The sequence below is a fragment of the Felis catus genome, chromosome B3, assembly GCF_018350175.1.
Source record: "Felis catus isolate Fca126 chromosome B3, F.catus_Fca126_mat1.0, whole genome shotgun sequence".
Taxonomy (NCBI): Eukaryota; Metazoa; Chordata; class Mammalia; order Carnivora; family Felidae; genus Felis; species Felis catus.
The window spans coordinates 137188360-137205842 of NC_058373.1; the positions used below are offsets into that span (position 1 = coordinate 137188360).

The 17483-nt window shown below is 50.4% G+C and overlaps 1 protein-coding gene across 1 annotated transcript; it reads left to right on the forward strand.

The window, feature by feature from the left end:
* Window positions 1-6878: 6878 nt before the first annotated feature.
* SERPINA4 (serpin family A member 4) lies at window positions 6879-16882 on the forward strand. Its single transcript, XM_006933078.3, has 5 exons — window positions 6879-7035; window positions 9076-9741; window positions 14312-14585; window positions 15423-15582; window positions 16350-16882. Exons 1-5 carry the CDS (start codon window positions 6975-6977, stop codon window positions 16548-16550), a joined length of 1362 nt encoding a protein of 453 aa, XP_006933140.2. The 5' UTR covers window positions 6879-6974; the 3' UTR covers window positions 16551-16882.
* The last annotated feature ends 601 nt before the right edge of the window (window positions 16883-17483 follow it).

The window sequence follows — 17483 nt, forward strand, 5'->3', positions numbered from 1 at the left end:
CCACGCTCCCTTCTTCTGCAAGACATCGCACATGCTGTTCCCCTTTCTGGAACCGTGTTCCGCGCGGCACCCCCCTGCTTTCGCTTGGCACCTCCTCATCCGCTCTTGGCCCAAGTGTCCGTTCCTCGGGAAACCCCTCCTAACCTCCCCTCGCTGCCCCTGGCGAGAGCAAATCCCCATACGGTCAATGCTAACTCCTGAACTTCCCCTTCGGAACCCCATATTGTGGGGTGGCTACAGCCCCCTCAAAGGAGGACAGAGTGATGTTGCTCCTAACGATGGAGCTCAGTAAACAGCTGGAACGACTGAGCAAGTGAATGGATGGATGAATGCAAGGACCCGTGGGTGTTTCTGTTTCTCTTCCAGCCCCGAGCAAGCCTGAGCTCCGAGGGGAAGGGAGCCTGGGGTGGTGGGCGCAGAGGTGCGCCTTGTTTTCTGAGCCCAGTTCTGTCATTTACTTGCTTTGGGCAAGTTGCATCCCTTTCTGCAAGAGGAGGTGTTTGGCTGGATGAGCTAGCTTTAAAGCTCTTTCGTGAGAGCGGAGGGTCCGCTGTACTGTCTTAAACACAAACCTCCCCTTTGTCACCCAAAGCCCCGGGAGTAGAGGGTTACAGGAATGCCTGACCCTGGAGACGCCACTGCGATTAAGAAGTGGTGGCGCGCCCTCTGGTGGTCGAACGGCAAACTGCGGGAACCGGGCCCCCGCAAAGCCCTTGCTTCCGGGCAGAGGGTGATTTTTTGCAAGACTTCTTGGGGGAGCTCCTTAAAACGCAATTCCTCCACCTACCTATGCCAGCCCCATGACTCTGATTCAGGAAACTTGAGGGAAAGCCTGTGGTTCTTTGCTTTTAACAAGCACCCGCTCATGGAGGACCCGAACCCATATTTTGAGGAATGTTGGTCTTGGGCAAAAAGCAGCGAATCGGTCAGTTTCCCAGCAGCCTATGTGGGCAGCTGTCTCCATCCTGCCTGTGACCTTGAGTGTGGCTTCAGGAAGTAGCAGGGCCAGGTTCGCACACAATCTCACCCTCAGAGGCTCTCACTCCCAGCATCCCCTGGGTAAAGAAAGCCCTGTTCCTTTGGAGGGGAAAGTGGGGGGTGTTGTGGGCTGAGATTAAACCATCTCGTTTTAATAGAGGCCAGAGTGGAAGGTGCGGGGGCTCCTGGGTGGCTCAGTCGGTTAAGCATCCGACTTTTGATATCAGTTCGGGTCATGATCTCAGGGTCATGAGATGGAGCCCCGCGTTGGGCTCTGCATTGAACACGGAACCTGCTTGTGATTCTCTCTCTTCCAATCTCTCTGCCCCTCCCCTGTTCACACACACACACACACTCTCTCTAAAATAAATAAATAAATATTAATTTACATTAAAAAAAAAAGAAAGAAAGTGGAGGCTACGGTCTTGGGCTTTGGAACCAGATATCCTCGGGTTCAAACCCCAGCTCTCCCATGTACTAGCTGCGTGACCCTAAGCGAGATACTTAATTCCTCCTGGCCTCCACTCAATCTCCCAGTTGATGGGAGAAAGCGCACTTCGTGGGATCCCTAGGAAGAGGGATGCTCTTCCCAGGGATGTTCCCTGGGCTGAGCATTGAACGTTAGAGGGAAGGCGACAGACGCAGAGGGAAAAATCAATAAAATCCTGTCCCGGTTTCCAAAGAGCCCAGAGTGTCTTTGGGGGACATGAGATGCTGTGGTTTCAACGGCTGCTGCTCTACATCTGGGGTGGTTTGTTACCCTACAATACGTGACCCCCATGCATGTGTACCCACATATCTCAAAGCCAGGCACGAGGTGGTGGGTCAGAGGAGGACAGGGAAATAGATGCGGTGAGTCCGCAGGAAGTCTGGGCAGCCCGCCTGCACCTTCCACATTTTCCAGACAGGCAGCAGGTGTCCATCCACCGGGGCCCCCTAACAGGGGTACGCCTTGTGTTTTATGAGTGCCCCCCTTAAAGGTCCTTTCTGTGGTCTGAATGTTTGTGACTCCCCCCCACCCCACCCACCCAAATTCACGGGTTGAAATCTTAGCTCCCAAAGACAATGGTCTTAGGAGGTGAGATCTTTGGGAGGTGATTAGGTCAGGAGGGTGGCGCCCTTACGAATGGGATCAGTGTGCTTAAAAGTGAGGTTTCAGAGGGGCGCCTGGGTGGCTCAGTCAGTTGGGTGTCCGACTTTGGCTCAGGTCATGATCTCGAGGTCTGTGAGTTCGAGCCCCGCGTCAGGCTCTGGGCTGATGGCTCAGAGCCTGGAGCCTGCTTCCGATTCTGTGTCTCCCTCTCTCTGGCCCTCCCCCGCTCACACTTTGTCTCACTCTCTCTCTCAGAAATAAATAAACATTTAAAATTTTTTTTAACGTTTATTTATTTTTGAGACAGAGCAAAAATTTATTTTTTTTAAATAAAAAAAAATAAAAATTTATTTTATTTTTGAGACAGAGCATGAACAGGGGAGGGGCAGAGAGAGAGGGAGACACAGAATCTGAAACAGGCTCCAGGCTCCAAGCTGTTAGCACAGAGCCCGATGCGGGGCTCGAACTCACAGACCGTGAGATCCTGACCTGAGCCGAAGTCGGATGCTTAACCGACCGAACCACCCAGGTGCCCCATAAATAAACATTTTTAAAAAATGAGGCTTCAGAGAAATCTGTTGCCCTTCATCATGTGAGGGCAGGGCCAAGAGGCACCAGCTGTGAATCAGGAGGGGGACCCTCACCAGAATGTAACCATGTTGGCCCTGGGACCATGAGCCCGTCATTCTCGACAGGGTCCCAGGGGAGGCCGTCCCCCCGCTCCCCTCCCTTCTCTCTGTAATTCTCCACCTTCTCCCCGCTTCTAAATCCTCCTTCCTGCCAGGAAAGCATTTAAGAGTCAAGAGACCAGTGCTCAGCCACCTTTTTTGTGAAATTTTTGCAAGGCGGGGGGTCCTCTGGACTGTAACATTCATTATCTTCGTGCTTCTGTCAAAACCAAGACTGGAAGGGCCTCATTGTTGACATTCTGTATGTGCCTATACCCATTTTTTTAAAAAAAAAAAAAGACTGGAGGGGCGCCTGGGTGGCGCAGTCGGTTAAGCGTCCGACTTCAGCCAGGTCACGATCTCGCGGTCCGTGAGTTCGAGCCCCGCGTCGGGCTCTGGGCTGATGGCTCGGAGCCTGGAGCCTGTTTCCGATTCTGTGTCTCCCTCTCTCTCTGCCCCTCCCCTGTTCATGCTCTGTCTCTCTCTGTCCCAAAAAATAAATAAACGTTGAAAAAAAAATTAAAAAAAAAAAAGACTGGAAATAAATAAATCCAATCTAGCTATAGCTGAATGACAGGCTTACCAATGATTTTATTTTCTTCTTTAGACTTTGTACGTTCCCAGATTTTTCATAGCCTCCATATTACATTGACAATCAACTTAAAAACGATGACAGCCTTTTGAAGGACAATATCCTGGCTTCCCCTCGAGTCCAGAGAATGCGAAAGGGCTTGGGGGTGGTTAGGAGGCAAGGACAGCTTAAGCGGTCCACACCCGTGCTGGATTGGGAAACCAGGACATCCACAGAGGACTGGGTCTCAAGCTGCAAAGTGACAGCGGGAGGGTCCCCAGGGAGTGAGCCTCATGATCATGTACAGCTCAGGCTGCTGCTCAAGATGCTGGGAAAGTAGCCTCCCCTCGACAGCCTCACCCCTGCCCCTATGGCTGTCCATTCATTCATTCGTTTGCTTGTTCATACACTTCCACGAGGCATCTTCTCTAAGCCAGTCTTGTTCTCATACAGAGATACAAATCTCACTGTGACACGATCTGTTGCTCTTTGGGGCCTCACGGATGGTTAATGTGAAACTCCTGGCATTCCAGGATATGACGTGCAAGGTTTTCACACTCCGTAAGCCCACCCAGAGGCCTGAGGACAGCAAGCAGTCAGATACTGGGCGGGAGTGAGCTCTGAGCTTGTGGCCGAGCCCGGTCTGCCGCCAGGGTTGCCGGCCTCAGTCCCCATCCTCCGTGCCCTCGGGGGTGACTCCTTTAAGGATCTGAAGGTCCTTTCCATCTTTCCCTGACGCAGGATGTTTTCTGTGGGAGAAAACAGCAACCCTGGCACACAGGGACCACAAGGACGATGAGCGATTCAAGAAACTCCCTAAACTGTAAAATTTGCAAGCATGTGCATATTTTAGGGAGAGTCCAAGGCTTTCTCCAGATACTCTGTCAGGACCACAATGCAAAAAATGTTTAAAAAGACTGATGTAGCGGGGGCGCCTGGGTGGCCCAGTGGGTTAAGCTTCCGACCTCGGCTCAGGTGATGATATCACGGTCCGTGAGTTCAAGCCCCGCGTTGGGCTCTGTGCTGACAGCTCGGAGCCTGGAGCCTGTTTCAGATTCTGTGTCTCCCTCTCTCTCTGCCCCTCCCCTGTTCATGCTCTGTCTCTCTTGTCTCAAAAATACATAAGCATTAAAAAAAAAAAGAAATAAACATTGGGGCACCTGGGTGGCTCGGTCAGTTAAGCGTTCGACTTTGGCTCAGGTCATGATTTCACAGTTCATGAGTTTGAGCCCCGCGTCGGGCTCTGTGCTGACAGCTCAGAGCCTGGAGCCTGCTTCGGACTCTGTGTCTCCCTCTCTCTCTGCCCCTCCCCGCTCACACTCTGTCTGTCTCTGTCTCAAAAATAAACATTAAAATTTTTTAATTTATATAAAAAAAGACTGATTTAGCCATATTTGCACATTTAGGGATAACCCTTACTATTGCCATAACTTACTGTAAACACTTTGCAGACATGAATTTACCGACCTCTCATGACAACCGCGAGATCTGGAGCAATTATTGCCCTCAGCTTACAGATGAGAAGCAAAGGAAGTAACTTAGCGGGCAGTGGGGCCGGGATTGAGCCCCCCACAGTCCCTGCTTTTGTCACCACTGCAAGAAGCGGTCAGGGAAGAAGGGAGCTCCGTTGAGCCCGACCGGTGTGCAGCACATCGATGGTGTGGGTCCCCTCACGTCTGCCTTTCCACTCAGCGACGGCTCCTCCTTTGACAGGCGAGGAAAGCGAGCTCCAGAGAGGTGGAGCGACTTATCCAGGGTTAACCAGCTCAGCGGCAACAGCCGCCTGTCTGACCTCAGAGCCGGGGGCAGGGGCAGGTCCAGGAACCAAAGGGCAGTCTCCACGCGCTCCCAGCGGGGTCAGGCCACCTGTCTCTCCAGCTGTAATCCACCGCTTGGGGCTCTGACTCAGTGCAGAAACCAGGCTAAGGAAGCAAGACCCAAACGGTTGACTCTGGAAAGGGAATAATGTTTTTTCACCCTCACGAACCGACAACCATCTTTCCTTCCTTCATCTGACTCAGCGAGCCTCGATGGAGCACCTACTGCGCGCACGTGTTCTAGCCCGTGCGTCTCAGTGGAGAGCAAAACTGGACTGGCTATTCTAGAAGCAAGGCAGGTTTGTCCAAACAGAGGAAGAACGCGGGCTTCAGTCTAACTCTGGAATCTGAGCTAGCAACTTCTCTGGGCTTTCATTTCCTTATCTGCAAAATGGGATAAGGATAGTCCCTCGGGGGGGGGCACGTGCACGTGTGTGGTGAGAGAGGAGGAAGCAAGTGAACTTTATCGGCACGGCAAGTTCCTCTGTTGCCCTGGTGTTGACGCACTTCTGTCGTGTGAACTTGGACATGCCCCTGAACCTCAGGGCAGCTGGGTCCAAGCCTGTGCGTGAACCCACTCTACCCCTCTGTGGTCTGCCCAGATCAGGACTCCCAGCCCCATCTTGTTACTCAATGGCATATATTCCACTCAAGTTAAAGCCCCCGAGGACCTGGACACATTCAGAAAAGCTTCCTGGGGGAAGCCTGAATGTCAAGGGCACCCCATTCAGAATATCAGTGGCCATATTGCTTCCTTCCCCAGTGGGCTTAAGAAACAGCCACACGTCCTTTACACATTCAATTGCCCCAAAATGGTCCAAGGGTGTTGAGGCTCACTGCTTGCTGGAAATAAAGCAGCTTCGAGATCCATAATGAAAAAGAAAAATGTGCAATTGGAGTCCTGGCCCAAGGAGGGGTTTGCTCCCACCCCATGCCACCCTTGCCCCTGGGCCGCACTCTCCTTAAAGGTCAACATGTGGCGTCTCGGAGGGTTCCATCACAGAACCCTGTAGCTTTAAATTTCTTTTTTTCAACATTTATTTATTTTTGGGACAGAGAGAGACAGAGCATGAACGGGGGAGGGGCAGAGAGAGAGGGAGACACAGAATCGGAAACAGGCTCCAGGCTCTGAGCCATCAGCCCAGAGCCTGACGCGGGGCTCGAACTCCCGGACCGCGAGATCGTGACCTGGCTGAAGTCGGATGCTTAACCGACTGCGCCACCCAGGCGCCCCAAACCCTGTAGCTTTAAAGCTGGGAGGTTCCTCAGCAATCGCATAGTCCAGGATTGTATATTGGGGGGCCGGGGCAGGACCCAGGTCCCCGGATTTATTTTCATGGCTGCAGAGATCTAACTCTCTCCAGTCTCACATCACATCACCCTGAAAGCAGCCTTATCAAGTTCGTGAAGGCACTGGGGTCTGCTGCCCCTGGTCTGACCGACTTCTTCATTTTGCAGGAGGTGGGGGGGGGGGCGGATGGGAGAGCATGACAAACCCAGAGAAGGGAATAGATGTGCTTAAGTTCACATGGCCAGTGAGCGGCCCTGTGAAGACCACATCCACTAAGGGGACCCCGGGGCCTTAGCATGTGCCAAGCAAACCTTGGTGCATGATGCAAACAGCAAGGGCTAAATTCTGTTGGAGCTACCCCCCGCCCCCTGCCCGGAGGGAAGGGGGTTCTCTTGGGAGGGGATGGGCCAACCTTCAGTGAAGATTCCCTGTGTTGAGACTCCACACTGCACCCACGGACCTGTTCATTAATAATTACCTAATCGGGAAGGTGGTAGGTGGTGCCGGGGGTGCCGAGGGATTTTGCCAATGTTCCTGGGCTTGATAGACCCAGGCTATGTTCCTGGGCTTCCTCTGGCTCTCAGACAGCAGCCCGGGGGGCCACACCAGGACCGACCGTGAGTAACTCGCTGAGGGCTGCATCTGAGACTCAGAAGGGAGGGTGACCAACCATTCTAGTCTGCCCAGGACTGGGGGCTCTGGGACATAAGGCTTCCGGTGCTGAGACACGGAGAGACCTAGAAGTGACACACCCTAGGGCTGGAACGACCCCCACACCTCACTACACAACCCTCCTCATTATACCGGTGGGGAAACTGGGGCTGAGGGCCAGAAACAGCCTCCCACGAGGCCGCACGGGTCTCCTGGCTCCCGACGCAGGTGCTTTTGGAGCGTTCCTGCCAGAGGGAAATTCTGGGTAACTCACTGCAAAGCCAGAGAGAAGTATACATCTGAAAGTTAGGATAGGAGAAGGTGTTAGAGCTTGGTAGGAGGCCATGCTATGGGGACGGGTGTTAGGTAGATGAGTGAAGTGACCCACTGTATGTTTGAAGTGACCACCGCAACTCCTGGGTGGAAATCAGGGTAGAAAGACCAGTTGGAAAGCCACAACGGTCTAGGTCAGGGCTCCGCGAATGAGGCCCTGTGGGTCAAGTCTGGCCCCCTGCCTGTTTTTGCATTGCCCCTGAGCTAGGAATGCAAGGTATAATACCAAGATACAATATAAATATAAATATAAAATCTGTCGATGGTTGAAAAAAAATCAAAAGGAGGACGATATTTTGTGACACATGTAAAATATATGAAATTCACATTTCACCGTCCATGAATAAAGCTCCACCGGAACCCAGCCCCACACTAGGCTGCCTTGTGGGTGTGTGGGTGGCTGCTTTCTAGCCGGCACAGCCAAGTTGGGGAGCTGCAACATGGCCCGCAGTCTGGCCCCTGGTCTGAGTGAGTGATGCTGGAGGTCTGAGTGAGGATCGTAGCAGTGGGGAGACTAGGAGGTAGAGGGAAGAGGCTGCCGGGTATGTGGAAAGATTGAATGGTTGGGGGGTGCGGTCTTGGAAGGCCAGACCCAGGTTAGGGCTGGCAACTGGATTCGGGGCTGAGAACCAGGTAATAACGGTGAGGCTATCCGACGCGGCCCAGCAGATTTAGTGGAGAAAATCGAGCACCCTTGTTTGGGTAGGTTAAGTTGATTAGGAGAAGAGACCAATCCTTTTCCCAGAACTTCAGGCAATTCAGGTTTTTTTGTTTTGTTTTGCTTTGGTTTTTGGTTTTTGTTTGTTTATTTTTGTTTGTTTTTTTTGCATTTTTTTTGTTTGTTTTGTTTTGTTTTTGTGTGTTTTTTGTTTGTTTTTGTTTTGTGGTTTTTTTTGTTTTGTTTTTTGAGGGACAGAGAGAGAGAGAGAGAGAGAGCTGGGGAGGGAGACATAATTTTAAACAGGCTCCACGCTCAGTGCAGAGCCCGACTCGAGACTCGATCTCACACCCATGAGATCATGACCTGAGCCCATATCAACAGTCGGACGCATAACTGACTGAGCCATCCAGGCACCCCAGGCGAATCAGTTTTTTGAACATCAGTGATCTTATCTGTCTGGAGTGAAGATAAGAATGCCAGTTCTACTGACCTCTACCTGGGTAAGAGGGTCAGACAAAATGGCATTAAAGTGATTTTGCAAACCGTAAAGCACACCATGGATGTTTGTAGAGTTGAGGCTAACGCTTTGGTGATTCGCATCCTCGGTGCAGTGGGTCACTGGGCTGAGGAAATTAGCTCAAATGGCAAAAGGAGCCCCAGGCTGAGTCTGGAGCCTCATGCTCTAGCTCAGATATTTACCAGTTAGGTAAATGACCTCATTCAGTCATTTGGCGAGTCTTGGCAATAAGAATGGAGGCCAGTGCTTTACAAAGCTCACCGGGACAGGAAGTGCCAGGAGGCGGTGGGCACAAGGAACGTGCTTGGTTAACCCACAGAATATCATCTTCACCACATACTGGGAAGGGGCTGGGTGTTTGCCAGGCTGCCATAGGCCCATCTACCAGACTTGACCCTGTCACTTGTCACCCGGGGGCCCTGCCCTTCCCCGACTTCTCAGTAGGGCTGGGGCTTCTGCTGGGGCATTGCCTGGGCACTCTCTTTCCTCCTATAGCCCTGACAGCGCAGAAGATGCATCTTGCCAGCCACCTGCTCTTCCTTCTGGCTGGACTGCTGGTCGCATCTCACGGCCAGCTCCTCCCTGAACACAACAGCCAGGGTCACATGGGCAGCCCCCATCCGGAAGCTCCAAGCACAGGTGAGGGCTCCCCCAGCCTCAAGATTGCCCCGGGAAATACAGTCTTTGCTCTCCACTTCTACCACCTGATGGCTTCCCAAAGCCCTGGGAGCAACATCTTCTTTTCCCCGCTGAGCATCTCTGCCTCCTACGCCATGCTGTCCCTGGGCGCCCGCTCACACAGCCAGACCCAGATCCTCGAGGGTCTGGGCTTCAACCTCACGGAGGTGTCTGAGTCGGACATCCACCAGGGCTTCCGGCACCTCCTGCACGCCCTCCACCTCCCGGGAGACAGGCTGGAGATGCACATGGGCAGCGCCCTGTTCCTGAGCCAGGAGCTGCCCATCCTTCCGGGATTTCTAAATGACAGTGTGGCCTTCTATGACTCCAAATTATTCCTCACCAACTTCCACGACTCTGTGGGTACCGCCCAGCTGATCAATGACCATGTCAAGGAGGAAACTCAAGGGAAGATTGTGGATTTGGTCAGCGACCTGAGCACAGACATCGCGATGGTGCTGGTGAATTACATTTACTTCAAAGGTAAGAGTCAGTTCATCGGTGGGTCCTGTATCTCCCCTCTCCCCCTGATTTACGGATGGATTAAATGTTTAAAAAAAAGAGAGAAAGTGGATGGATGGGGCCAGATAGGGCTAAGCAACCCTTAGAAGATTCATGTGAGAGCATCAGATATTTAAGATCGTGTAGTTTAGAGGTTTCCGTACCCTCCTATCTTTAGATACGTTTCCTTATTTATTTATTTTTTTTAGTAATGGTAATGTATGAAATGTACAAGTTGAACTTCTGGATTCACGACGAAGGACTGCCACTTATCAACAGTGTAAACAGGGAGGTGGTTGCTGAAGAATACCTCCTTCAAAGTTCTGGTTTTATTTTTTTAATGTTTATTTAATTTTGAGAGACAGAGACAGAGAAGGAGTGGGGCAGAGGCAGAGAGAGAGGGAGACACAGAATCCGAAGCAGGATCTAGGCTCCAAGATGTCAGCACAGAGCCCGTTGGCAGGGCTCAAACTCATGAAACCATGAGATCGTGACCTGAGCCGAAGTCAGTTAACCGACTGAGCCACCCAGGCACCCTCGAAGTTCTGTTTTGAGGATCAAATCATGGCACATATTTGTGTCCTCCTTAGAAGAGGGCCTAAAGAGATAGGCAAATTACAGTCCCCGGCCACATCTGATGGGTTTCCTGTGTTTGTTAATAAAGTTTTATTGGCACCCAGCCACGCCCACTCATTTGTGCATTGTCCCTGGGCTGTTTTCACACAGCCACAGAGATAAGCAGTTGCTACAGAGCCTAAAATATTTACTTTCTTTCTGACCCTTTGCAAAAGAAGTTTGGTGACCCCTGACCATTATATATACTCGATAAATAATTACAGTAATTGTAATTAATCTAATGATTATACTCATTTTGAAGATCCTTAAAAACACATAAGGGTATAAAAGGAAATAGAAATTGCCCAGGGGCACCTGGGTGGCTCAGTCGTTTAAGCATCTGACTCTTGGTTTCCACTCAGGTCATGATCTCAGGGTTCGTGAGTTCGAGCCCCGTGTGGGGCTCTGCGCTGACAGTGTGGAGCCTGCTTGGGATCCTCTCTCTCCCCTTCTGTCTCTGCCCTTTCCCTGCTCGTTCCCCCCTGCCGTCTCTCCCAAAATAAATAAACTTAAAAAGAAAAAAGAAATTTCCCCTAATCCTACCACACTGAGACAACCCAAAATGTTAATGTTTTCACTGAATTCATTCCAGGCGTCCACTCACACACATATGTTAACTGTTGAAATCACAGCATGAGGACAGCTTCATGCTGTGTGTACCATCAGTGTTCCATCAGAGAAGCAAAGCCATCATAAGTGATAAGGGAAAGGAGGTTGCTATAGGAGTTGGACCTTGCATAACTGTGGGGACGTGAAGGTCTGGAGGAAGCAAGGGTGGGAGGGGCAGAGTGAAGTCCTGGGGGCAGGTGCAATTTTGGAGCTTATCGGGGATCTATACTATACTCCAGGTGCTTTCGGCCACCCCAGTGGGTCTGTGTAAGGGGAACTTGTGGAGAAGCCCACACTGGGCACCTGGTGGTGGCTTGGGGACACCATTGGTCAGGAGGGCTACTGTTGGACGATGAACCTGGAGGACGGCACGGACGAGCCGGGGCACACAGGGCTCCGCTAGGTCTGCCCATCATTCCATCTTCCTGCGAAGATCTTCAGAGTGTGGTGCCTGCCCCATGTCTACCTCCCCATCTCACACTTGTGACCACCTTGAACCCAGACTCTACAGAGAGCAAATTCTGGGAAACAGCCCCAGCCAGGCTAACGATCCAGCCAGATTTGTTATCACTTGCATTTTACACAGGGAATGTGTCACCTACCATCGAAAACGTTTTTAAAAACCTTTTTAATTCTGCAATAACCACAAACTTACAGGACGGTGCAAAAGTAGTACAGAGAGATCTCATGCACCCTCCACGCAGGCTATCCTACATCACGTGTTATATAACTTGTAGTACGGTAACAAAACCAGGAAAATGACATTGGTGCAATCTATAGAACTAACTCAGATTTCACCAGGTTTTGCATGCGTTCGTGTGTGTGTGTGTGTGTGTGTGTGTAGTTTTATGCTATTTAAGACTTTATTTAGATCTAACCTAATGCCTGCACAATAGTCTACTGATGCCATTCCCTTTGAAATATAATTTAAATGTATAATACACACCATCGACCCACCCAAAGCTCTGATCACAGATAATGGAGGTGCTCTCATCTGAAAGAAACCTAGCTCAGGCTGGTTGGCATGAGAAAGAGGGGTTCTCCAGAAACAGAAGGGAGATAGAGACATCCTGCCCACTGACACATCTGCCCTACACTTTAGGGACACGAATGTAGCCCGGGCCTCGCTGTAGGTCACATGGTAAGAGAATGGAAAAATGGTGGCTTATCTTCAAAAGCGAAAAGCACCTAGAAGAAAACAAAAGATGCACAAGTACTCTGTAGCTAAGATTCTCTTGAGAGATGTTAAGGCAGACTTCAACTTTAAATTTTTTTTTTTAATTTTTTTTTCAACGTTTTTTATTTATTTTTTTGGGACAGAGAGAGACAGAGCATGAACGGGGTAGGGGCAGAGTGAGAGGGAGACACAGAATCGGAAACAGGCTCCAGGCTCCGAGCCATCAGCCCAGAGCCTGACGCGGGGCTCGAACTCACGGACCGCGAGATCGTGACCTGGCTGAAGTCGGACGCTTAACTGACTGCGCCACCCAGGCGCCCCAGGCAGACTTCAACTTTAAAAAACACTGATACATTGGGCTGCCTGGGTGGTTCAGTCCGTTAAACGTCCAACTTCGGCTCAGGTCATGATCTCGTGGTCTGTGAATTCAAGCCCCACGTCAGGCTCTGGGCTGACAGCTCAGAGCCTGGAACTTGCTTTGGATTCTGTGTCTCTTTCTGTCTCTCTCTCTCTCTCTCTCTCTCTCTGCCCCTCCCCTACTTGCTCTCTGTCTCTCAAAAATAAGTAAACATTAAAAAAATAAAATAAATAAAAAACATCGATATATCATAGTCATGGTAAGGAAGACAATATGGTAAAGATGTGGATTTTCCCATGAATAAATCTAAATATTTAATGTAATCCCAATCAAAATCTTAACAGGTTTTCTTGGGTTTTTTTTTTTGTTTGTTTTTTTCTTTTTTGTGTTTTTTTGGTGGCAGTTAACAAGCCGAGTCTAAAATGTATATGAGAAAAGCAAAAGGCCATGAATAGCTACGATGGGAAAACTTGGCTGCCAGAGAGCCCAACTCATCATAAATCTGTATTAATTTAGACTTGGTGGTACAAATAGACCAATTCCACAGAAGGGTGAGGCCAGAATAGAGCCCAGAAATGGCCCTGTGGATAGATACCTGGGCATTTGATATTTGTCAATGTTGGCATCCCCCCCTCACCACTGTGATAGAGCACTGGGGAAAGCGGGTTACAAAAAAATGACACTGTGACAACTAGGTCCCCACAGGGGGAAACAGATGGGTTTAGGCCCCTCCCTTCTATCAATCATAAGTATTCCTTCCAAGTGGAGTAGAGTGCTTTTTGTAAAAGGAAAGACTAAAGCTTCTAGCATATAAGACCTATTCTCTCTCTATAACATATATGGAGGTTATATGTATATAATACATATGGAGGGAAAGTTGTCCTAAACAAGACACAGAAGACCTAGTCACAAAGGAAAAGACTCATATGTTCACTTCATTAAAGAATTTCAATACCAAAGCGCCTGGATGGCTCAGTCAAGTATCTGACTTTTGGTTTTGGTTATGGTCATGATCTCACGGTTCGTGAGTTCTATCCCCATGTCGGGCTCTGCACTGACAGCACAGAGCCTGCTTGGGATTCTCTGTTTCCCTCTCTCTCTCTGCCCCAGGCTCTCTCTCTCTCTCTCTCTCCCTCCGTCTTTCTCTCAAAAACCAATAAATAAACTTAAAAAAAAATTTCAATCATCAAAACCCACCATCATGAGAGTGAAAAGACAAAGCAGAGAGTGAGAGAAAGTATTTGCAACTCACACGATTGATACACAACTAATGTTCAGAAAGAACTCCTACAAATCACTAAGAAACAGTCCTCCACAAATACAGGGAAAAAAACATGATCTGGCACTGATGCAAAAAAAAAAAAAAAAAAAAAAAAAAAAAGGACTTTTTTTATGTCAACAGGTCAGTAAACATACAAATGGTCAACAGGTCAGTAAACATGCAAAAGGTTGTTCAACTTCATTTTTAACCAAGAAAGTGCACTACAAAGCCGTAATGAGCTACCATTACATAAACATCAGGTTGGCAAAAAAATTTAAGCGCCGCCATGTAAATTCAATGGCGAAGACAGGAAACAACCTAGCTGATACCCTTTGTATCTCATATTTTAGAATCTAAATGAGCCCTGAGAGATCCGTGTCTTAGGCAGGTCCGGCTTTGAATGGTCTAAATGATACACCGTGATAAAACATTAAGGTGGGGTCTCCGCGACTGTTGGAGAGGCATTTTCTGGCTGGACGGTTGGCTTGTTGGTCCACAGGTGCTTTGTACCTTCTTCCCTTCTTCCTTTCAGCTCTGTGGGAGAAACCATTCGTTCTCTCGTTGACCACTCCCCAAGACTTCTACGTTGATGAGAATACAGTAGTCAAGGTGCCTATGATGCTGCAGGACACAGAGGACCACTGGTATCTTCATGACAAATACTTGCCCTGCTCAGTCCTGCGGATGGATTACAAAGGAAACGCGATGGCCCTTTTCATCCTTCCTAACCGAGGGAAAATGAAGCAGGTGGAGGAAGTCTTGACTCCAGAGATACTAAAAAGGTGGATGAGCTTGCTTCAGAAGAGGTAATCTTCTGCAGCACTGCCTTTCCAGGGGACCCTTCTGATGGAAGCCAATGCCCAAAAGGGGGGTGATTGCCAAATTACAAAGGAATTCTTATTTGCTTTAAGACTTTCCATGGGTTTCCTCAAATAATGAACTCTCACATCTGAGATAAGATTTTGCCCCTATCAGTGAAAAGGGAACCAGACTAGGAGTTACGAGTCCTGGTTCTAGATGCAGCCCTCATATAGCACAAGATCTGGGTGATGTGACCTTGGCTCTCTGAGGGTCTGCCCCTGTGCAGTGAATGCGTAGACCTCTGGTCAAGATGACTGGGACAGAGGGACTTAAGAAAACTCCATCTGCCCATCTAAGGAAGTAGCCAGGAAGCTTTATATCACTCTGGGGCTACGAGTGGGAAAAGTTTCCATCCACGTATAAGAAAAAGGCCTCAACCCAAGGCCACATGTGGACGGCAAATTCGCACAGCTCATGGGATAGAGGAATTCTAGCCAAAGAAATCGTCTGGTCCCAAATAAGTGAAAACCACAGGACTCCAACACAGGCAAAGGCAAAAATGCCACACAGGGAGACTTGCATCTCCCTGGGCACCTGGCATGCCCATGGAAAACAATCTCCGCTGAAGACGAGCTCCCAAGGGAGGAGGTCCTGCAGACAGCAGGCCCTGGAAGCAAAGGAGCCTGGCTGTAAGCCCCTGGGAGCACTGAGCAAATGGTGTTTGTGGCAGCAGAAGTCAGATGGAGTGGGGCCAGCTAGAGGGTGCAGGCAAGGCGAGTACAGTGCGCTGGGGTCCCTCGCTTGTTTCTGAGTCCAGAGTTTTAACCCCGTATCTCCTCCAGGTACAATTACAGGAAGCTCGAGTTGCATTTCCCCAAGTTCTCCATTTCTGGCTCCTATAATTTAGATCAGATTTTGCCCATGTTGGGCTTTGTGGACGTGTTCTCACAGCAGGCTGACTTGTCCGGCATCACTGAAGAGCGAAAGCTGCAGGTGTCCAAGGTAAGTAAGTCATCGGTGGTCACTGATGCCTGGAGACGCAGTGGGGAACGTCTGCCCCTTGGAAGCTTCTAGGTGATGGGTGTTCCCTCTGCCACCAGAGGCTGAGAGTCATTCAACCATCCACAGGCACGGGTTTCCAGGAACCAACCCACCACATGCTGGCATGGTGCTTGGCTCTGGGGATACGGTGTCCACCCAATCCTTGTCCTCAGGGAGCTCTCGCGGCCAAGTGGGCTCCATAGATCACGACAATGGAGAGTGACAAAGTGAAAGAAACAGAGAAAGGATGACAGACCAGGCTGGGTTGGGTGTGTGTATCAGAGATTCCTTTGACGAGAGAAAGAGACCTAGGACTTCGGTGAGGAAGACAAAAGTGCATTATAAGGTAGAGCCTTGAGTTGCAGAGTTGAATTCCGGTTCCTTCCCTTACAGCAGTCAAGGGCTATCTAGTGTCTGGACTTATGTTCGTCATCTATCAACCAGCCATAATGCATCAACCTTTTAGGGTGGTTATGAGGATTTAAAAAGTGCCCCAGGGCACGTAGTAAGTGTTCAGTTGCTGAAAGAAATAATTATTTCCGTAAATAAGAGGGCGTCCAACTCAACAACCCACCCAGTGTAGACATTCTTGCTGTGATAGCCCCAACAAGTGGCTTGGCTAGCAGTGAACTGCGGTGCTGATCTTCAGCGACCTCTGGTTCTTCCGGGCTTCCCTGAGTCCTGGCTCATGTTCTCTTGGAGGTAAACACTTGTGATTTCCTTCCCAGAGTTTCCACAAAGCCATTCTGGAGGTGGATGAGGCTGGCACCCAGGCTGCAGCGGCCACTGGCAGCTTCGCCACCTTTCTGTCTGCCCGTCGCAGTCGCGGAGTCCTCTGGTTCAACCGGCCCTTCCTTGTGGTGATCTTTTCCACCGATACCCAGAGCATCCTCTTTCTGGGCAAGGTTGTCAACCCCACGAAACCATAGCCTTCCCAGGGCCGGCTGTTCAGTTACAAGCCGGAGGATGTGGCCTGGGGGGCTTGGTGTGAGCAGCTCTGCGTTGGAGCAAGGGATTCGGAAGATCCTAAGAGTCCGGGGCAGAAGCTGTTGGCGAAGGAGAGCGACATGTGACCCGGACACCTAGCTCCTCGGGACGGTATGACCTCAGGCAGGTCGCCTGACTGCTTCAAGCACCACCCGGGAGAGTGGGAGACACCCCGCCAGGTGGTTGAAGGGATTAAACAAAACGATGGCTATGAGGAACCTGGTTTGGTGCCTTGCACGTAGTAGATACTCAATAAACGCATCCTCGTTTTCCATCCCTTCAGGGTTTGCCCTGCATGGCCCTGGCATATCTGGTCCCAGACATGGGAGTGAGATGTTCCAAGTTCCAGTGTATGCAAGGGAGAAGCAATGTGGGCAGCCAGCCGTCCTGGGCAGGGTGGGCGCCTGGTTTCAGAGCGGGGGCTCGGGAGGGCCTCGGCTGGGAGAACACCAGTCAAGGCGGCTGCCACAGGGACCTAATGAGGAAAGCCCAGCAAGGCGGGTAGCCACCTGGGGGCAAAAGGCACTGCCCCCTCCTTTGTCTGTGGAGATGTGCCCAGTCCCCCAGGATCAATGGCCATGGTCACGGACGCACTGAAGAAGAAGACAGAGTGTGCGATTGGAGCCCGGGCGCCTGTGTCGCTATCTCCATCTTCTACTGATGTGCTCCAGGGCTTCCACCAAATGCTTCCCTTCTTGGGTCTCAGTTTCCCCAGCTGGGTAATACGGGCTGACCCAGGTGGTCCAGCTCAGACATCCGTGGTGTGTGGGCTGAATTCTCTGAGCAGGGTCCATCCAGAGCCTTAGAGAATCAACCTCTCTCCCTCCCCCAGGAGGAGGGGGGCCGACAGAACCTGGATGTGTTGGTCCCAAACC

What these genes read in the sequence shown, in the direction of transcription:
- SERPINA4 (XM_006933078.3), top strand. Translation starts at nt 6,975, where the DNA reads ATGTTCCTGGGCTTCCTCTGGCTCTCAGACAGCAGCCCGGGGGGCCAC. An exon ending in GGGCCACACCAGGACCGACC is followed by an intron (nt 7,036 to 9,075) that starts GTGAGTAACTCG and finishes TTCCTCCTATAG; the next exon opens with CCCTGACAGCGCAGAAGATG. An exon ending in GAATTACATTTACTTCAAAG is followed by an intron (nt 9,742 to 14,311) that starts GTAAGAGTCAGT and finishes TCTTCCTTTCAG; the next exon opens with CTCTGTGGGAGAAACCATTC.